Raw genomic sequence first — 21,164 nt, 5'->3', positions numbered from 1 at the left:
CAGTCTCATTCCTCGTGTTGAGCTCTGCTCAGAACAACAGTCCTGTCCTGGTATAGAAATCCCTGTGTCTATTTTAAATGTCTGTGAGCTGACGTATGCGTGAGCATCCTGTAGGCAGGCTCAGAGAGCTGTCCTGTGTTGTGAGTGCATTTTAGTGTTTGTTTTTATACAAGGGTATAGAGTGAAGCTTGCTGTGGAACTTGCTGGAGGTAGAGCAGCAGCCCTCTGCAGCAGGTGTGGGACTCCAACATTGTTAGAGATGCATTTGTATCGATTTGCATTGTGGGCTGCTTCTAAAGCAGTAGTTTTTAAAGGAAAGCCAAGGTTAGCAGCAGCAGCCCAGACAATTCTCCCTACGTGATGCTCAGTGCTGCAACACAGGCCTTGCTTTATAGCAGCTCATTCAAAAGATTCAGAATGAAAGCAAGCTATTATTAGGCTTTGGGCAGGGCCAGAGGGCTCTAGAGAGCTGAGTGAGGTTCATCAAGCAGCAGGAGGCTGGGTAGGTCACGGGGGGTGAAGGCCTGCAGGCTCTCCTCAGCTCCCATCGATCCGCCTGGCTGAACGTGGCAGAGCCTGGGCAGCTCTGGGGTCTGCCCCTGGTCCGGCTGGGGGAACTGTCATGCTCTGTGCCGTGGAAGGGCCTTGTTAGAGTTCATTGAAAAGCACCTTTCCAGCGTGTGTTTGTATCGCGTGCTGTGCGCTGAGAGGCTTGTAAGTGATGGAGCGACGAGTGGGCAGAGCTGACACTGCTTCCTTCTCCCCTTCTCCAACAGAGGAGATGGCCACATACCTCCGTTACGTTCGGCGATTAGATTTCTTTGAGAGACCAGACTACGACTACTTACGAACCATCTTCACAGAGCTGTTTGAGAAGAAAGGCTACACCTTTGACTACGCCTATGACTGGGTCGGCAGGCCAATTGTAAGTCCCTCCTGCAGAATGCAGGGCCTTGCTGCTCTCGGTTTGTTCCAGTACTGCCAGTTAGTGCCAGTGAATCAGGATCAAACCGCTCCCTTCTTTTCTGGAGCCAGCAAGTACAGGCTCAGTGCAGAGAGAAGTCCTGGTGCTGTGTTAGGGGGTTCTTGTGGTGCCATGAGTTATCCTGAGGGGCAGATGGCCCCTTGCCACCAATTTGGGTTCGCCTTGGTGTGGCATGTTCAGTGCTGACTTCCTCCCTTGCAGCCACGAGCAGGACTGGACTTAATTTCCTCTATCCTAGCACATGATTTGAAACCTTTCGTCATCCATATCTGAAGACATCCATCTTACTGCTGGAACCCATACTTGCTTCCTCAGCACCCAGCATAGCAGCTGAGTTGTCACAGAGCAGTACGGGAAATGTGGGCAGGGCTCTGACAGGTGCTCAGAAAACAATAAAAGGAAAACCCATCGTGATCTCTAAAGATCCCTGGGCTTGCCCTGCTCCAGGGGCTGAGCCAGCTCTACATATGGCAGGGCAACGTGGGAGTATCCAAGCTGCACTTAGCACCAGATGGAACATAACTGTGATCTCAGTCCATTACTCCAATAGTCAAAAGCGTTTGTATTCAGGAAGGCCTTCGCTAAGAGGTGTGTCACTGGGAAACCTGGTGAAACGTCTGAAGCTCTTCCCTTGGCTGCCCATCTGATCCGTGCCTGTGCTGCAGCCCGTCGTTTGGTGCCGCTCCGCTGACAGCCTTCCTGCTAACAGCCAGTCACTGTGCACCACCAGTGGCAAAGGCAGCTGGAAATTAATTGTCACTGGTGCCGGATCAAATGTGTCACTGGTGCCTTCAGAGCTGAACCTGGTACCGCTGCCAGTGACTTCCATCCATCTGTGTTTAGCATTACCAATGTTTTCTGTGCGCAGAGCACTTCGTTTTAGTAAGAAATCATTCCCTTTGTGAATCATGATTTTTGCTCTCATTTTTGTTTGATTACAGACAATTGATAAAAAGCACCTTGTAAGACAAGCTTGCTATTGCTGACAACTGCAGTGGTTGCTATGGAGATTTTGATGTTGTGAGCAAGGATTGTGACTTTGGTGAGAATAGAGCAGATGAAGCCTTAATTTTAACACGTCCTGTTTCTATGCAAGGATGGTTTTTAAAAGCAACAAGACAATGAGCTGAGGAAAACAAGCCTGTTGTTTTGCAGTTGCATTTGCGACAAGTGCGCTGCGATCTGACACTGGAAGAGATTCAGATGTATCTTTTTAGTTCACTTTCCTGCAAGGTGTTTGATGCCGGTATCCAGCAAGCAGTCACATCACAGGCGTCCCATGGCTCTTGCTATAATTATGCCCGTTGCTGCCAGGACCTTTGGGCAGCGTTTTGACGTCTTCCTGCGCTGTTTGTGCATGATGGGAGCCGACCTGACTTGTGTCCTAACAAACACCTTGTTTTCCAGCCTACTCCGGTGGGATCTGTTCACGTAGATTCCGGGACGTCTGCAATAACGAGAGACAGCCACGTCCATCGGGACCGGCCGTCACAGCAGGCCCTGCGCAATCAGGTGTGTTGGCAGCACTGCCTCGCTTGGCATCCTTCTGAATTCCCCTTGGTCTGCAGAACAGAAGCCCTGCTGGTTGGGGTAGCTGGGGCCGATTCTTGCCTTTGTGGCAAGCGTGTTTCTTGCTTAATTTAGGAAGACTTTGGTCTGAGCAAACTTTTCTCAAAGCAACGAATGGCTGAAAGAGTGGTGGAATTCCTCCAGATTGTGAACAAGTGGGGTGGAGTAAGATGTGTGTGTTCCATGGACATGCACGGCATCCGGCTCAGGGTGCCCTGTCAGTGGCACTGTGCTGCACAGCAGAAAGGACTGCTGGCGCAGGGTCCTTTGGGGAGGCTGGGCGTTGTGGTCCAGATAAACTGCAGGTTTATGAATTTCCCCCTTTTTTCTTTCTAGTGGTAATATTGGTGTTGAGAGTCTGGATTTTCTTTATTAGCAAAGGTGCTCAGAAGTTGAGTAGATCTCCAGCTGCCGGCTCCTGGCTGGAGCTGTTGGTGCTCTTGCTTCCCAGTGAGTGGTTCTGGGCTCGCTCTGCTCCTCTTACTGCTGCGTGCTGTTCTGGCTGTGTCTGTGATTCCTGCACCCACACAGCTCACGCGAGCTGGGCCTTGTGGGCACAGAATTGAGTGTGAGATGCAATAACCTGTCTGGGCTCAACTCTCCTTGTTCCATGCAGCTGTGCTTGGAGTGATAGAACACCTAATACAGACTGCATCTAAAGCTTTCAGCTACAATCAGGATGAATATTCCCCATTAGAAGTGTTGCTTGTAGGAGGCTGCACTGTTTGAAGCATGTGTGCAGTACTTATGCATGCTTATTAGTGTGGACTGGGTTGACAGTAGTAGTAAAATAATGTGCTTTATTATATTGCCTGATGAATGCATTAACTCTGTTTTGGGTGGCAGTTTGTAGTTGTCTGCTCTGACAACAGATCTTCATGCTGTGTACAATCAAGGCATCTCGTTCTCTTTGATGGACAATGACGCCTGGCTTCATTTTCAAGCATATTAGTTCACAAATGCTAGTAGATAGCACAAAGACAGCTGTCTTATTCCCAAAATATTATTTGGGCAGCATTCAGTTTTTGTTCTTCTAAGCCTTTCAGTCTTAATCATAGAATCACCAAGATTGGAAAAGACCTCTAAGATCATCCGGTCCAATCATCCGCCAACCACCAATATATCCCACTAAACCATATCCCTCTATACAACATCTAAGGTTTTTTAACACCTCCAGGGACACTGACACCACCTGGCAGCCCATTCCAGTGCCTGACCACTCTTGACTTCCTAACATGCAACCTCAATCCCCCCTGATGCAATTCCAAGGCACCTTTTGTCTTTTTTTTTCTCCTAAACATTACTGAGGATGTTCAGTTATTGAATAGAATCAATCACAGAATGGCTTGGGTTGGCAGGGACCTCAAGGATCACTGTCATTTAGCCCCCCTGCTGCAGGCAGGGCTGCCAGTCGCACAATCAAGTAGTGGATCAGGTTGCCCAGGGCTCCATCCACCTTGGCCTTGATCACCTCAGGGATGGGGCATGCACAGCCTGGTCCCACCCCCAGCCTTAACCCACTGGCCCTCCACCTGCTCCTGACTGCTCCTCGGAGGCAGCTCCTTGCAGTCCATCCACTTCTTAACACAGAGGCCATCACCTCCACCCCCTCTACCTTGCCTGCCCTTTCTATAAAGCTCATAGCCCTCCACTGTGGTATTCCAATTATGTGAATCATCCCACCACGTGTCTGTGATGGCAAGAAGATCAAAGTTTCCCAAGTGACCACAGTCTCCAACTCCTCCCTCTTATTCCCCATGCTGCATGCATTGGTATAGAGGCACTCCAGTTGAGCTTTCAGACACACTGCCTTCCTAGAGGAGCCTTCCCACAAACCTCAGGGACAGATCTGAGCTGACAGCATTCCCTGGCTCTTCTCTGTTCCTCAGCACTACACCAACCCCCCCAGCAGCTCCAGTTTAAATCTCTCACAGTGAGCCCAACCAGCTTGCTGCTCCTCCCTGTCAGTTGTGTCCCATCCCATGGTTCACTGAAGGTATGTCGTGGATCATAGAAGCCAAAGACCTGAGTGTGACACCACCCATGCACCCTGTCATTCAGCTGGTCCGTTCTCCTCTTCCAGACCTCGGTCTCCAACCAGGAGGACTGAGGAAAGCACCACCTGCATTCCCAATCCTTTTAGCATCTTCCCAAGGCACATAAAGATTCCTTGACATTTTTTTCCTTCCCTGGTTGCAGCCTCAGGCAACCCAGCTTGAAGGACCAGGTGGGGATAGTAATCCTCCAGCTTTATCCTCCCCAGGGTCTTCCTCCTGTCCCAAATGCAGGCACCCAGCACATATCAGACCTCTCTAGAGAGCTTATCTGGGCAGCAGATGGGCGTCTCAGTGCCCCTCAGCACAGAGCTGCTGTGGAAGTCACAGATACCTTCTTCTCTCTCCCACACCATAGATTTTTTATCAGGTATTTGGGTGTAGAACCTTAAGACAGAAATCTGGCCCTGGTTTCATCTCACGCCTTTCCTGCAGAGTGCCTCCAGGCTCCCAGGCCATGCTCTCTGTGCTGACAGACATACAGCTTCATCAGCTGACCTGGCCAAGGAAACTGGCAGTGCAGTGTTTTGTAGAAAGCAGCACTCAAGATATGTACTTCACCAACTTCTAAAACTCCATTTAAATTCTCCAGTTGTTCTTAATCTTGTGACCTGCAGCAACTGAAGAAGAATTTCAAGGGAAGTGCTTCTCCAGTAACTCCTTTGAATGATACCAATAGAAAAGGATAAGCAGTGTCTCGGGCTGACAGAACAAGCATTTAACAAAAAGATTTACAGGCCTGCATGAAGGCATCTCTAGGGAAACGCTCCCTGTGAAGTGGGTTTGTTGACTGCTCAGGAGGAGCTGCACTGCGGGTCGCTCAGGGACAGACCCAGAGGTCGCTCACAGAGGAAATGATGATGCTTGTTTTATGGCATGCAAGCAGAGTGCTTTTCTGTTCTGCTTCCTTTTGCAAACGCTCTCGTTCCAGTTTGGTGGCCAGTTAGCATTGTACAAGTGCACAGGAAGGTTTCTGGAGTCATCCTGCGTGGAATTTTTTTGACCAACCTGATCTCCTTCTATGATCTAGTGACCCATCTGGTGGATGAAGGAAAGGCTGTTGATGTGGTCTACCTAGACTTCAGCAAAGCCTTTGACACTGTCTCCCACAGCATTCTCCTGCAGAAGCTGGCAGTCAGAGGCTTGGATGGGTACACTCTTGGCTGGGTAAGGAGCTGGCTGGAGGGCCGGGCGCAGAGAGTGGTGGTGAATGGAGTCAAATCCAGCTGGCGACCGGTCGTGAGTGGTGTTCCGCAGGGGTCGGTGCTGGGGCCTGTCCTCTTCAATATCTTTATAGATGACCTCGATGAGGGCATCGAGTGCACCCTCAGTAAATTCGCAGATGACACCAAATTGGCTGGAAGCGTGGATCTGCCTGGGGGTAGCGACGCCCTACAGAGGGATCTGGACAGGCTGGAGAGCTGGGCTGGAGCCAATGGGATGAGTTTCAACAAGGCCAAATGCCGGGTCCTGCACTTCGGCCACAACAACCCCAGGCGACGCTACAGGCTTGGGGCGGTGTGGCTGGAGGACTGCGTAGAGGAAATGGACCTGGGGGTATTGATTGATGCTCGGCTGAACATGAGCTGACAGTGTGCCCAGGTGGCCAAGAATGCCAATGGCATCCTGGCTTGCATCAGAAACAGTGTTGCAAGCAGGAGCAGAGAGGTGATTGTTCCCCTATATTCAGCACTCGTCAGGCCGCACCTCGAGTACTGTGTCCAGTTTTGGGCCCCTCACTGCAAGAAAGATATTGAGGCCCTGGAACGTGTTCAAAGAAGGGCAACAAAGCTGGTGAGGGGTCTGGAACACAGGCCATATGAGGAGAGGCTGAAGGAGCTGGGAATGTTCAGCCTGGAGAAGAGGAGGCTCAGGGGAGACCTTATTGCCCTCTATAACTTCCTGAAGGGAGGTTGTAGTGAGCTGGGGGTCGGCCTCTTCTCTCGTGTCATTAGTGATAGGACCAGGGGGAATGGTTTCAAGCTACGCCAGGGGAAATTCAGGCTGGACATGAGGAAGTATTACTTTTCAGAAAGGGTGGTCAGGCACTGGAATGGACTGCCCAGGGAGGTGGTGGAGTCACCGAGCCTGGGGGTGTTCAAGGAAAGGCTGGATGTTGTGTTGAGGGACATGGTTTAGTAGGAGCTATTGGGAATAGGTGAACGGTTGGACTGGGTGATCTTTTAGGTCTTTTCCAACCTTAGTGATTCTATGATTCTATGATTCTATGAATTGCTGGCAGCCCCTCCCTCTTTTCCTGGCCACACAGCAGCTCCTCTCTGGCTCTGACCAGGGCTCAGGCTCATTCGTGTGGCTGCAGGGAACGACTGCATCCAGCAACGCAGCCATGGCCTTAGTAACGTCGTGCTGGACTCCATTCTGTGCCATTGGCGTGAGATCTGACACACATCTGTCTGCCTCCCTGTCCTGTGCTTCCAGCCTTGGCAATAAGTTCCTTCAGCTGATTGTTGGTTTGGCTGCACAGAGATGCTCATTGCCCTCAGATGAACACTGGGTGTGTTGTCATCGGTGCTGGATAACCTGTTAGCAGCCTCGTGTGCAAGTGCAAAGTGGTTCTTCTAATAAAACAAATCAAATTCTAATAATTTCCTTGTATACAGTTTGCATCTGCTGGAGATGAAGTCAGCGGAAGTTTCTTGTTTACTGCACTTTTGAGTAAAAAAATGAGTATTTTAGGGAGGTCAGTCTTGGGTATCTCAACTTGCTGCCATGTCCAGGTCTCTGATGTGGGCCCTAGCAGACAGGGTGAAACATGCTGCCAGCATGGTTGTTGCTGTGCTGAAACACATGCAGGCAACGCTGTGCATAGAAATAACTTCTTGGATAGATGTGAGCTTTCTTGTTGTTTATCACCTGCAGAAGGAATGCACTCCTGCAGTGGGTAAAGCTGAAGGAATGTATGGTTAATACTTGGTAAAGTTAAGCTGTAGCCTAGCTGTCTAAATTGCCTTGCTGTTTTGCAAGAAAAACCTACAGAGAAACAAAATGGACTAACTCACTAACAGCCATCCTCTCATTTCTTCGCCTCATTCACCTTTTGCCCTCTCTTCTGCTTCTCTCCTGCTTCTGGACTTCGAGCAGGCGTCATCTGATCGCCGAGGAGAGTGGGAGATCCAGCCCAGCCGGCAGACCAATACCTCGTACCTGACATCTCATCTGGCTGCGGATCGGCACGGAGGATCAGTGCAGGTACCTGCTCCTCCGTGTCAGAATCTGTGCGTCACTGAATTGCAGTTATACCTGCCACTGCGAGGCCAAATGCTTGGGAAAAGCCAGGTGGCTGCTGTAGACAGGGAGTGTGATGTAAAGGCTTCCCAGGAACCAACAGGAGACAAGAACAGACAGAAATTATTTCACAGGCTTCCCGTTCCTCCAGTATGCCTTGTTGAGATGGGTGGAGATGCATCACGTGGAACCGTGCTGTGGGGGGAGCTTTGTTAATGGGGAATGTCTTGTGTTTCAGGTGGTTAGCTCGACCAACGGGGAGCTGAACGTGGACGACCCGACGGGGGCACACTCCAATGCACCTATAACAGCACAGGCAGAGGTGGAAGTGGTGGAGGAAGCTAAGTACGTTGGCTTTACAAACAGGCTTTCCACTGGTGTGGTCATTAATCTTCCTCCTGTGAAACGAGTGGGGGTATCTACCCACGGGGAAGTACTCGATGCTCGTGTCCCATGCCCTTTTCCTGCATATTGCTGCTTTTGTGCATGGTGCCTTCAGTGCTGCTGCTGCTTTTTAAACTTGTTGTGGCTGGAGAACGTAACTCTTACTCAGAGCATGTGTTGCAAAATAGATGGTAGCACAAGTACCAAAGTAACATGAATAGATTGCAGGAGCCTCCAAAGGGAGAACGCTCTGTATGCTCATGCTGAGTGTAGGAGTAGCTTGAGCACAACTCAGTGAAGAAATTGTTGGTCTGAGTTCACACTTCATCTGTGGCTGCAATAAGTAATGCCAGGTATCCAGAGTGGTATGACAGTAATCCTTTCAGGGACTTGGGGTTTTCTCTGTGAATTCTCCCAGTCCAGTGCTGAGAGAGAAACCAGTAACAGCCCTTCTGCTGATGGGGAGCCTTGTGCTTGCTTTGAGCAGACCTCTCCTCTGTAGCGTGTGGCAAAGAGTGAGAAGCGATACATAGTTGCTGCTTTGACCATTTTGGCCTCCATTGCACACGTGCTGCACCTGGCACCATCATGTCACCTTTTGCATGACCCTCAGCACGGGACCTTCTTGCTGCCCCTGAACTAGAGCAGGACCCCAGCAGGTAATCCCAACTTCCCCATACAAGGGGAAGTGGGCCTGGAGCTGCCCCCAGACTGGTCAGTGCTGTGACATTGCTCCAGTGCCTGCCTTGGGCAGTCTTGGTGGTGCTGGTGTGGCTTGGCTCAGCCCTCTGCTAGGAATGATTCATGGAAGGGTAAGAAGGAAAACAGGGAGGTATGAGAAAGGATGGAAATGGCTCTGAAAACTATCCATCAGGCTGGAGCCTTCTTGTCACCATTCCACCTTGTCACTATTGTGCTGAAGGTCCTTTGCTGCCTGTCCTTCAGAAAGCACTTCTGTGATCTTCCTTGGTGGGAGCTGTGCATGATCCTGGCAGCTATTTGAGCAAGCAGTGGATGTGCTTTCTCCTCCCAGCCAAAGGAGTGAGCCATGATTTTGGCACAGGCTTCTCCTAGAGCATGGTGGGGAGGGCAGGTCTTGAGGTGCTACTTGGAGAGTGGGCAATATTCCTCTTAAATTTGGGTAGTGGGGCCTGCAGAGGCCACAGGTTCGGTGTCACAGGCTGTGTCTTGGTCAGGACTGAAGTGGGGCTTCCCAGGTACATGCTTTGGGGCAGACGACCACCCAGCAGCTCTTACATAGGGGAGTATCAAGATAGGTGAGAAGAAGCATTGCGTGAGCCGTGCTGCCCAAGCTGTGCCTGGTCATTTGTTCTGTCCCTCCCAGACTCTGTTTGCGTGGTTCAGAATTGGTTTTGGAGGGTTTCAGCGGTCACTGTGAAGCAGAGCAGAGGCTGCTCTGCACCAACAGGTCTGGGGGCTCTTGCTGTAGCTCCCCAGCTCCTTGTTTCATTCCTCTTGCTTCAAGGAGGGCTGTCTTCATCTTTCCTTGCATCTGTGATCATAAATTCCCTCAATTATGAGGAGAGCAAAGGATTTTTAGACTCAAAAGATTGATTTGCTGTGTAGCAGTCCAGAAAGGGTTAGAACCAGCTGAATTTGGAGCTCTGTGTTTTGAGGGGAGATGCAACAGTGGAAAGTTCTTTCCCTGGAGCTTCTGGCCAGCAGAGGAGCTGTGCACATGCTCCTGCTTTGGGGTCCCCTGAGGACACGCTGAACAGCAGCTCACAGACCCACAGGCCCACGAGCTGGTTCTTCTGCTGTTGGAGCTGCAAGGGATAGAGCAGTCTCCTGTGTGGTGGCTTGGAGCTCCTGTGTGATCCCAGGCCCCAGAAAGGGCCTTCCAGGGCCTGTGACTGTGGGGAGAAGGTGCAGAGTTTGTCTGAGGTCTCATGGCACTGAACACTGGTGATTCTCAGCGGCACCGTGGCGAGGTGGTATGAGGGCTGGGGCGGGTGGGGGCAGGCATGGTGTGTGTCTGCCAGTCTGCACTGCATGTTTGCATGGCTGCAGTGACATGCTTTCATCCCACCTCTGTGAACTAATTGCTCTTTCTTCCTTTCTGTGTTTTTTCTCTACACTCTCTGTAGCTGCCTGAAAATGCTCAACTTGTGGTGAGTCCCTCTCTCCAGTCCACATGCAAGGGGGAGCGGACCAGACTAGACTGGGGTTGGCAAAATCCAACCAACCAATCCATAAACAGGCACAAGCTCAATGCCAACCCAGGGCAGTTTGGGTTTAGGACCCTGCTGAGCGCTTCTTGGGGAGGGTGCGGGCCGAGTCTGAGGGCCGCGTGAGGCCCAGCAATCAGACGGATGGCTGAACCGATCCGTGCAAAAGACAAATTCTCATCCTTTTCTATTCGGCTTCCCATCTCCACCAAACTGTAGTGTCCGTGAGCAGATGATGCCTAATGGAGCTGGGCAGACTCGGGAGCAGGCTCGCCTAATATCTTGCAGGACTTCCTCGCACAGATATGAATGGAAAGCCCTGCTCTGGTGTGGAGGGGAGGGAGCAGTTGCTTCCTGAGAGAGTTCCTACAGAGAAGCACAGCCAGGGCCCGCAGTGATAGAGGGGGTATAAAGCAGTGGCATTCATTAGTGACATTAGTGAAGGCACTAATGACAGAGCCGCAGTCTTCAGGAGATGGCCGCTTTCCCAGCAGCAGGCTGAGGACTGGGGGAGCACCGCAGCTGAGCTGGCTCTCGGGGAGAGCCCATCCAACCCTCTGGTTTGGGATCAGCATCACTCTGGGCCCAGCTCCTTTGTACGTACCGTTCATCAGGCTCCCGAAGCTGCAGTCCTGGCCCCAAGGAGGCTGTGATGCGCTCCCTCCCTCCCGTCCCCTCTGTGGCCGGGGCAGCGATGTGCCTCCAGCATCTCCTTGAGGCCCAGGCGGCACTCTGGGGTGGGTGGGAACCTTGCAGAACAAGATGATGCCTCTGTGGGTCAGGAATGTCCTTGCTTGATGAGAGACTGACCCGCCTCTGCCCTGCTCTCCATAGGCATTGCCTCCGATACCTCTGGCATCTCTGGCTTTTCTGTATGTCGTAGTCTGGGGCTGTTCTCTTGGGCATTGTCTGCATGCACAGAGATCACATTCTGTAGTTGTCGGCCTGCCTTATCCTTTCGTTTTGGTGTTCTGCCTCTGCCTGTCTGACCTGCCAGGACTTCCTTTCCTGAACCCTTCCCTGGACCTCTGAGTAACACCCTAAAAAGACGTGAGTCTCAAGGGACCACAGCCAGTCAGCCAGCTCCCTCTGTACAGTGCCCAAGGAAATGAGCGCTTCTCAGCCCTCTTCTCTCCTTCTTCACCATCTGCATGTGAAATCATAACTCGTGCATTGTCATCATCTCTCCCCATAACCATCCCCTCCCTTACTTACCATCACCCATGTCATGAAGGAAGGTGGCTGCCACGGGAGGGAAATACTGCTGTAGGTTAAACCCAGAGAGGGCAGCAGAAGGACTGGGGCAATAAAATGCACCACCAGTCTTGGAGCAGGGGGTGAGAGTGCCGGTAGCGTGCAGGAGCCTGTGCTGGGTGCAGGAAGCTTCAGAGCATGCTGTGAGTGTCACAGGGGGTCCTGGGGATGGAGTGCTCCCAGCTGACAGGTTGCTCTGGGCCTGTGTTCCTGGAAGGACAAGCGTGTCATGGTTTTTCTCGGCTCGCCTCCACACTGGGCCTGCTATGAGCGCCTGAGAGGAACCCAGAGCCAGATCGTGACATTGCACTTCCCGTGGTAACACGTCCCTGCAGGAGCGTGCCATGGGCAGTTGCCCTCCCGCCGCTGTGGCTTTGAGCTCCGTGTGTCACAGGGCTGCAGTCTCCCAGCAGACAGTCAGTGCTGGCTTATGCGGTGGTGTCGGCCACCGTGGCTTCTGCGCCCCGAGGTAAGGGATAGGCTCCTCCTGGGGTGAAGGAGAGCGTGAATCTGTTCCCCCAGAGGAGCACAGTGCTGACATCTCGGAGCTGCGGTGGACCCCACCGAAAGCAATGCGGAAGTGCTGTCACAGTGTTTTCGAAGGATTTGGGTCTAGCCATTGGTTAAAGAAGCTTGTAGGAAAAAATGGTGTTTGCATACTTGTGCTGCTTAGCTTCACGCCTGTTCTGCAGCCTGGAGAGGTGGGCTTTCCACGTCTCTCCAGAGATGGCTGTAAATGGCAGAAAGATCCGTAGCTCAGGAGCAGAACTTGCACAGAAGTAACACGTTTCCTCTGTGCAGAGGGGTTCCTGGTGAGGAACAGGCTGAGGGTGGGAAGGCAGACGCACCTCTAATGCCCAGTCCCTCTGTAGGAAGGCAGCAGGGCTAGGAAGCCTGGATTCGGTGCGATGCCACCAGTGAAACCACCTCTGCTGGAGGTTCAGCTGTGCTGAGCGTTCTTCCCTCCACCTCAGTCTCCACTCTCCATCCTTTTGCTTCTCCTAATCCCTGGGCGCTGCGCACCTCCCTCGCCTTAGCAGAGGGGAGAAGCAGGTGTTCTGCACCAAGTAACACTTTATCAAAGGTGGAAGCTCTGGGTATCGTGAAAGGTTCAGTAAAGGAACCTGGTCCCTGATCCGAGATCTCTTTGGCACCTGTCTTTTTAGTGGGCGGTGTTGAACCCGTGTGTCTTGTAGCCGGGGAGCACAGCCAGAGCTGTCCTCGTGCCCTCTGGACCTCCCCCAAGGTCTGGCCATCTGGCTCCTTGTCCCATTGCTCCCCACGTGGCTCCTGGCGTTCCTGTGCTGGTCGAGCCTCTAGAGGAGGGAAGGGCCATGCCCAGCCGTCCGCTGGCAGCGCCCGACCCCCGGCCCATGGTCTGGGCACGGCGGCCATCCACGCGCCAGCCGCTGCCGACCTTGTGGGCAGGTCCCCGGGCTGGTGCCGGGCGCACGGAGCAGCCGGTGCATGTGGGGGGACGGCAGTGGGGCTGCGCGGGGCTGACTGGCCTTGTTCTTTGTGCTCCAGGTGCTGCTGCTTCTTTAAGAGGAAACGGAAGAAGACGGCTCAGCGTCACAAGTGACCAGTGCCTCCTGGGCCTTGCAGGAACACCACGTGCACCTGCGGCTCCTGCCCTGGCTAACTGGAAGGGGCTTCTCTTTAGGGGGAGGAGGAGGCATAGGAGGAAGAGAAAAAAAAAACACAAACAAGTGACATTTTAAACCAAAAAGAGAAGAAAACGTTCCAAAACAAACCACTCTCGGGTGGATCTGCTGAATGGTCTCCCTCGTTCACTCCAAGCCTGATGCTCCTTTTGGGACCAGGACTGTGGCTGGCTCAGGTCTTGGTCGCCCCGGGAGGGGGGCTGGCTGGCTGACCCTCCTTCCCGTTGTTTACGGCGAAGGCATCGTTCATGCAAACCTGAGGACTGTGCTTAGTTCCTGCTCACTTTACCCCCCTCCCTCCCCTGCGCTCTCTGCTCCTCCGCCCTCCTCCCTCCTTAATTAAGAAACGAAGCACCGTAGGCTCAATTGGCTCTCGAGAGGGCAGGAGGATGTGGTCGGGGCGCGAGAGTTGCGTGGGAGAAGGGCCTGACTGCTGCAGCAGTACGACACAGGTTCCCTTTTAGGCTCCTTGGGAACAGTTACACTGTAATGTGCAAGCTGTGAGAAATTTGCAATCTACTGTTCCAGTTAGGTTTCCTGGCTCCCCTTGACACCTCCCTCCTCTGACGGTAACAGAGCAATGTGGATTGTTTTAAAGAAACTGACGTCGTTGCACTTTTTATTATTTTTAGCATTACAGATGCACATTGTATCTGTGGATTTCTGCGTGGACCAGTGGTGCAAGCGCAGACAGACATTCAGCTGGGAACGTTGGGGTGCAGAGAGTGCCCTCGAGTGGGGATGTTGATGACATCCACACAACCCTTGTGCCAGTTTGGGGTTCCCGGAGCCCACCCTGTGCCGTGCGCTGAGGAAAGCATACTTGAATTTTCAATCACCCTTTCCAGCTGCCAGTGAATGTCCCCACCATGGTTTCCTACACCATGCCTGACCCAAGCAGCCCACAGACATGTTGGCAGCAGAGAGGCAGATCAGGGTTAACATAACTGGGAGCTGGTGCTTCCCAGACCGCAGGCATCTCAGTGCGGGGCCAGGCAAGCACGCGGCCCTCCCCAGCCTTCCGGTAGGGTGGTTGTGAACACGCACCTTCCCTGGGGAAGTGTGAGGAGCAAAGCTTCCCAGGCAAAGTGGCAATCCTTCACTGCCTTAATACTGATTTCATCTCCAGATGGTCGGATGGCATTGACTAAAACAGCCTTGACGTCCTCCCTGTGAGCTTCCAGCCCACGGGGAGCCACGGTTCGCGTGCAGGCCAAACACACAGCTAGCGGCTAGCAGGGCACCTGCGACATGATGGCTTGTGTCCTGCTGCCACGCTTCCCAAACAGGAGGAGGCTGAGGCTGCTCCTGGACATGGCAGGGCTGTGGAAGAGCTCAGGCAGTTTTGGGGGAGTTTGTGAATAAATAGATGCTCGTGCTTTGTGTTTCCATGTGTGCCATCTGACTGCACTGCAGCTGTTCGCTTGAGGGATTTCACTAGCTGTAAACATGGGCTTGTGCTCCCTGGGGAGTACAGAGGGAGGAGAGAGAGACGAGACCTCACAGCCTGTTGTGAGTGATGAGCTGTGGGCTGGGGCTTGTGGCGTGGCACCTCAGGAGCTGCAGCTCCCTTCCTCGGCAGCCGGGCCGGGCGTTGCTCCTCGTGCTTCCTCGAAGCAGGTGTGAGGTCAGCACAGGAAGGCATTGCTTCTGTGCCAGGATCCCTCCGGGCCATCCTTAGCCATCTTTGCCTCTTGATGCCTTACCTGCTGGAGCGCAGCTCTGAGCATGGCCGCTCCTCCTGTCCTCAGCGGCCCCTCACGCTGCAGCCTGGCTCACTCTTTGCTTGCACGTCCTCTGGGAGCTGCACACACCCTCATTCTCGCTCTGCAAAGTGCTTTCCTCGGGGCACATCGCAGGCTGGGGCAGGAATGGACCTTCAATCACCTGCACGCAAGAGCCAGAACAGGCACTTTGTCTCTCTTCCCCTCTTGCTGGAGGGAGGACAGGGATCAGCCATGTTCCACCCTCCCCGTTCCGACCTCTGCTGCCTCCCTGCAGTTCCGTGTCTCTGGCACAGGCATTCCCCTCTCTGCTGTAGGAAACCATGGTTTGGCATCTTGCGGGGGGAAAGGGGCACAGGTGCTCCCCAGGAGCAGCCATGCGTGCTGCAGATGGAGCCGGGCCTCGAGACACTTCTGTTGCTGCCCTCCCAAGCCCCACTAAGTGCCTGTCACCAGAACTCGATTCCTTCTGCATCTCCTGCCGTGTTTGGTCATTCCTTGCTGCGTCCGCCCCAGGAGCAGTTTGTAGTTGCAGCATCTGTAAGTGTTTGCAGGGTGAGGGAGGGCTGGGGGAGAAGGGGCCATCTCAACAGTTTCTGTTCTTAAATGTTTTTTTTTTTTTTCCTGTTGTTACTTATTTGGTTTTTTGTTTCTGGTTTTTTTTTTTGTTTTGTTTTTAAAGTGAATGTATTTGATTGTTTAGAAACTTTCCTGACCTTGTTTTTAAATGGGTTGGTTGGAAAGCTGTTTCACCACGACCCGCTCTGCTTATCTCTGGAGATACGATGTTCTTTTAATCCTATGATGATGTGTTTGTAGGGGAGGACGGTCCCCCCACGGCATGCTGGTAATGCTCACTTGTACCAAGCCCTCTTGCACTATAATCGTATGTTGGACTCTTCGACAGGGCAAAGGTGGTGGTTTGTTTTGTTTTGTTTTTTAAAAAAAAAGGAAAGAAAGCAGGTTAACAGCAAGTCCTGTGCGTGAAGATCCGCCATCCCAGAGATGGGAGGTGAAGAGAGCTGAGCCGGGCCGAGCCAGCTGCTGCGTGCCGGGCAGCAGGCAGTGCAGCCAGCAGGGAGAGCTGCGGCCCTGCTGGGAGAGCCGGGCGGGGGGTGCCGGGCAGTGCCCTGCCAACAGTGCGATGCAGTCTTCTGAGGCGTCAAGTGAGACTTTTTTTGTTTTTTTTTCAATAAAACATTGCACTGCTGCATTGTTCTCCATGAACAGATGTGCTTATTTCCCCCTCACCAAAAACACTGCTTGCTTAGATAATGTTTCCTTTCCCTCTGCTTCTCTTGGGCTCTCTTGATAACCCTCCCTTCTCACTGGACCTTCCTAATGCTTTGTGCTTCAAAGCCACGGGCAGCTCAGTCCCACAGCAGTGGTGGCACCCATTTCTTTTCTCTCTGTGCCCCTACTTTCCCACCTTAGACAGGGATCCATCTTGGGACTGGCACTCTTGTACATCCTCATCAGTGACACAGATGATGGCTGCACCCTCATCAGTTTGCGGATGGCACTGAGCCAAGCGCTGCGCTGGATACGACAGGAGGAAGGGAGCTGGGCCGGCTCACAGAGCGGGACCACGTGAACCCAGGGAGGTTCAACAAGGCCAAGTCAGGGTGCCACACTTGGGTCGTGGCAATCCCAGCTGTGAGCACAAATGGGAGAAGGTCTCACGAGAGCAGCGCTGCGGAGAAGGACTCGGGGGCTCTGGTGGATGAAAGCCACAGATGAGGCAGCAGCGTCCATTGGGGGCCGGAAAGCCACCGGCATCCTGGGCCGCACCAACAGAGGGGTGGCAGCGGCAGGGAGGGGACCGTCCCCTCTGCTCTGCCCTCGTGAGGCCCCAGCTGCGGTGCTGCGCCCAGGCCTGGGGCCCCCAGCGCAGGAAGGGTGCGGAGCTGCTGGAGCGGGGCAGAGGAGGCACGGAGATGCTGCCAGGGCTGCAGCACCTCTGCTATGGAGACGGCTGAGGAGCTGGGGGTGTTCAGCCTGGGCAAGAGAAGGCTGCGGGGAGACCTCAGTGCGGCCTTCCAGGACTTGAGGGGAGCTCAAAACAGGAGGGAGAGCGGCTTTGTGCGCATGGCAGACAGCAACAGATGGGACGAGCGGGAACGGCTTTAAACTAACAGAGGACACTGAGGTGAGATGTGAAGAGCACAGTGAGGCGCTGGCACTGCTGCCCAGAGCTGCGGGTGCCCCATCCCTGGAGGCGACCAGGACACGGGCGGGCCCGGGCAGCCCGCGGCAGGGCTGGAGCCATGCGGCTGTGAAGGCCCTCCCATCCCGCCGTGCTGGGACTGCAACGCTTCCTTCCCTAGCCGGGCAGCAGGCCGCCACCAGGCGTTTCCGTCAGCCGTTGTTTCTGGTGACAAACGCCCGGGTCGGGGCACGCAGCGCGACCCCGCTAAGTAACGCCGTTCCGGGGCCGCGGCTCCGCGCACTGAGCGCCGAGGGCAGCCGAGAGCAGAACGGCGCCGGCCACCCGGGGATCCCACCCCGACTTCCGCCCGCTCCCATTGGCCGTGCCCGCCCCGAGCCCGCCCCCCGCCCGGCTTCCGCCCGCTCCCATTGGCCGTAGCTGCCCCGAGCCCGCCCCCCCGCCTCGCGGCCGCCGCGCCCCGTGCCCGCTGCCTATTGGCTGCGCCTCCGCCAGGCGACGTGGCGGCCGCCCTACGGCTCCGCAGCGCCCCCCGCCTCCCGCTGCCGTTGGTCGCGCCCGGGCGTTGAGCGCGGAGGGGCCGGGATCGCACCACCTCTGCCGGGGGGGGGGCGGCGGGGAGGGGCCGGATGCAGGCGGCGCGGCGGGCGCTGCGGCCGGGCTGCGAGCGGCGGAGGATGAAGGCTTTGGTGGCGGCGGCGGCGCTGGGCGCGGCGCTCCTGCTACTGCTGCCCGCCGCCTCGAGGGCCGACGAGCGCAAGAAGGGCCCCAAGGTCACGGCCAAGGTCGGTGCGGGCGGCCGGGGGTCGGGCCGGGCCGGGCCTCGGTAACCGGCGAGCCGGGGGGGAAGGCCGGGCCTCTGTGAACGGGTGAGCCCCGGCTGACGGCCCTCCCCCCCCCCAAGGTGTTCTTCGACCTCCGCGTGGGTGAGGAGGATGCGGGCCGCGTCGTCATCGGGCTCTTCGGCAAGACGGTGCCCAAAACGGTGGAGAACTTCGTGGCTTTGGCCACCGGGGAGGTGAGGGCCGGGCCGGGCCGGGCCGCCGCGCGGGTCCGCAGCTCTCCGTGCGGGTGACCGCCCGGTTCTCTGCAGAAAGGGTTCGGCTTCAAGGGCAGCAAGTTCCACCGCGTCATCAAGGACTTCATGATCCAGGGAGGGGATTTCACCCGCGGGGACGGCACCGGAGGTACGGCAGCACGCGGCGCTCCCGGCGCACGGCCCGGCTCCCTCGCGGCCGCCGCAGCCCCGCGCTGCTCACGTGGCTCCGGTCCCCCCAGCGCCGGCCCCGATGAATTCCCGGGAGCGCCGCGCAGCCCGCTTCCCTCCTTTTCCTTTTCCCTTCAGGGAAGAGCATCTACGGGGACCGCTTCCCTGACGAGAACTTCAAGCTGAAGCATTACGGCCCCGGCTGGGTGAGCATGGCCAACGCCGGCAAGGACACCAACGGCTCCCAGTTCTTCATCACCACGGTGAAGACGCCGTGGCTGGATGGCAAACACGTGGTGTTTGGCAAAGTGCTGGAGGGCATGGTAAGGGCGTGGGAAACCAGGGGTGGAGCTGCATGCGGCCACTGTTGTCCCTGTCACACGGCTGCTTTCCCCAGGATGTGGTGAGGAAGGTGGAGAACACTAAGACAGACAGCCGGGACAAACCCCTGAAGGATGTCACCATTGCTGACTGTGGCACCATCGAGGTGGAGAAGCCCTTCGCCATCGCCAAGGAGTGACCCGTCCCAGCGGGCTGGAGCTGCAGGGGGCCCCGTGCCGCAGAGACCGGCCTCCACGGGCTGCAGGCTGCCCTTCTGCCCCATGTGCATTCCCCACCATCCCCAGTGGCATTCCGGGGTGTGGTTACTGAGGCCCCATTCCCAGCCCCTGCCACCTCCCTGGGGTAAGATGGAGCCCTGCTCCACTGTCCAACACTTTTGTAAGAAGCACATGCACCAATAAATGTGACCAATGTGTTTTTTATAAACTTGCCTGTGCTCTGCTCTTTTGAGGGGTCAGCCCTCCTCGCCCCTGTCTCAGATCAGCCTCCATGCTAGCCCTACGTTTTCTTGGCAGAAACACAGAGCCAGCTTTGGGCAGCACAGCCACAGTGGTTTATTGTTCCAAAGCCCAAACACCGAGGGTTTTTTTTCCAGTTAGGGTTCTGCCTGCAGGGACTCCTACAGTAATGCCATTGCAGGGCGGTGGCTGGCAGAGCTCCAGCTCTCCAAACCAAGGCATGTGGTGTTAGAGAATGCCACCGCAGCTCCCAGCAGGGCTTTGCCCCCTCCCGTGGAAGGTTTTACTGCCAGGATCCTTGGTGTGACACCACTGCTGGAGGTGGTGGGGCTGCTCAGGAGCCCAGTTGCCCCTGGGGCACAGCTGTGCAGGGTGGGCAGTGCCCTGGGGTATAGAAGCCATGCAGCACCCCGCTCAGCACGGTGTTTGGGAGCACATCTGCAGGGAGAGGCGCGAGTGCAGCTTTGTGAAGCCCAGCAGCTCAGAGGGCAATGCACAGGGGGACTGCAGGGCCACTCACATCCCGCTCCTTACCCATGGCTGGTGGCCATGTGTAGGGGTCAGTGTGGAAGCCAAGGACGGGCCGCTGGGGGGGCAAGTGGCTGACACTATGGCAGGAGAGGGATGTCAGTGCCCAGCAGCCCCTGTTTGGCTCCCAACCCCTGGGGAACCCTGCAGACTCACACAGGGCTGCAGCCCTTGGGCTCCTGCTGGCAGCGCCGCACCTTCAGGAAGTCCAGCACATCCTGGGGCAGTTCCTCATTGTGGCACAGGACGCCCTGGAGTTGGGACGGGTGGGGTGTGGGCACAGCTGGGGCACAGATGCCACCGCCAGCCCCCTGTGTCTCACCTGGATGTAGAGCTCCAGGCCCTGCCGGCGCTGCTCCAGCACCTTGGGCACCCAGTTGGGGACTCGCCGCGGGGGGAAGTCGGGCACCTTGCAGCTCTTCTTGATCTGGGGCAGAGCAGGGGGTGTGGGTGCCTTGGCTGCCACTGTGGGTCCCCAGGGAAGGTCCCTGGCTGCAGACCCCTCCCCCTGCTGGCACCAGGTCCTCACCCGCTTGTGCAGCGCCTGGAACTCGCTGTAACGCTTCGCCACCGTGTGCCGCCGGCCATTGCACAGCACCTCCACCAGGAACACCTGCACCTCCTCATCCTCACCCTCATCCTCCCGGGGCAGGAGCCCCAAACTGCCCCATGGGCATGCAGGGGCCCCCAGGGCAGGGCGGGAGACAGGGGGTTGCAGGGACCAACACGTTGCCCCTCCCCCCTCCCCCCGCCCCCCCCCCGCCCCTTCATCAGGGTCAGCAAAGCCCCTGGAGAATGTGGGACCACCACGACCACCACACGGGGCAAAAAGGGACTGCTGTCCCCAGGAATAGGTGGAGACCCTTGGGGACAGGCACCACCCCAGGGCAGACAGGGACCCCCCCCAACGCCCCTCACCGTGTGTGCCTTCTCAGGGCTGCGCGCCGTCACCTCTGGCTCCGCCGCAGGGATGGAGACGACGATCATCGCCCGCCACCGCTGCCAGCACCGGATGGCCACCCAGTCCTGCCCCAGCTGCTGGGGACTGGGAGAGCCTTGGTGCTCTGCAGCCCGAAGGTAGCACAGGGATAAGAGGAAAGGAAAGTGGGAAGTCAGCACAAGCACGCTTTTCCCTTTTCTTTCCGTCGCCTGTAAGACTCAGTATCAGTTTTGATCAGCGCTGCTGCAGCCCCAGAGCCAGCGCTGAGGCAGCCTGTTATCACAGAGACGGGGGAGCATCGCAGCCTCCTGCAGAGCAGCTCCAGCCCCGGGCTGAGCTCAGAGCCTAAAAACAGCAGCCGGGCCCTGGTGAGAGTCAGGGCTTAATCAACAGCCGGGACAGGTGGCTGGGTTGTGCCAAGGTCACGGGGCCCATGGTCACAAAGCACAAAGC

At 55.8% G+C, this 21,164-nt stretch overlaps 3 protein-coding genes across 5 annotated transcripts in view; 2 read left to right on the top strand and 1 right to left on the bottom strand.

Annotated features, from left to right (window-relative positions):
• CSNK1G1 (casein kinase 1 gamma 1) overlaps positions 1 to 13,263 on the top strand; it is a gene marked incomplete at both ends in the record, with an annotated part of 45,286 nt that extends 32,023 nt beyond the window's left edge. The window contains 6 exons of one of the 3 annotated variants that reach the window (XM_079540845.1): positions 777 to 925; positions 2,393 to 2,497; positions 7,708 to 7,818; positions 8,093 to 8,199; positions 10,347 to 10,370; positions 13,209 to 13,263. In XM_079540845.1, the coding sequence (XP_079396971.1) occupies positions 777 to 925; positions 2,393 to 2,497; positions 7,708 to 7,818; positions 8,093 to 8,199; positions 10,347 to 10,370; positions 13,209 to 13,263 (551 nt within the window). The remainder of the gene's footprint in view (positions 1 to 776; positions 926 to 2,392; positions 2,498 to 7,707; positions 7,819 to 8,092; positions 8,200 to 10,346; positions 10,371 to 13,208) is intronic. The other 2 variants (XM_079540846.1, XM_079540847.1) reach the window with 2 other exon arrangements.
• A 4,602-nt stretch (positions 13,264 to 17,865) lies between these two features.
• On the top strand, positions 17,866 to 18,963 carry PPIB (peptidylprolyl isomerase B; the record flags this gene model as incomplete). The annotated part of the gene is made up of 5 exons (XM_079540908.1): positions 17,866 to 18,021; positions 18,141 to 18,254; positions 18,330 to 18,423; positions 18,582 to 18,766; positions 18,841 to 18,963. The coding sequence occupies 5 exons, from the start codon at positions 17,866 to 17,868 to the stop codon at positions 18,961 to 18,963; spliced, it is 672 nt and encodes a 223-aa protein (XP_079397034.1).
• Positions 18,964 to 19,566: 603 nt separating this feature from the next.
• SNX22 (sorting nexin 22) lies at positions 19,567 to 20,758 on the bottom strand (the record flags this gene model as incomplete). The annotated part of the gene is made up of 6 exons (XM_079540953.1): positions 19,567 to 19,681; positions 19,778 to 19,851; positions 19,928 to 20,022; positions 20,094 to 20,198; positions 20,301 to 20,384; positions 20,690 to 20,758. The coding sequence occupies 6 exons, from the start codon at positions 20,756 to 20,758 to the stop codon at positions 19,578 to 19,580; spliced, it is 531 nt and encodes a 176-aa protein (XP_079397079.1). The 3' UTR covers positions 19,567 to 19,577.
• Positions 20,759 to 21,164: the final 406 nt, after the last annotated feature.

Source organism: Tetrao urogallus (genome assembly GCF_951394365.1).
Source record: "Tetrao urogallus genome assembly, chromosome: 11".
In the NCBI taxonomy this organism is placed as follows: domain Eukaryota; kingdom Metazoa; phylum Chordata; class Aves; order Galliformes; family Phasianidae; genus Tetrao; species Tetrao urogallus.
This window is presented reverse-complemented; position numbering and strand designations above follow the sequence as displayed.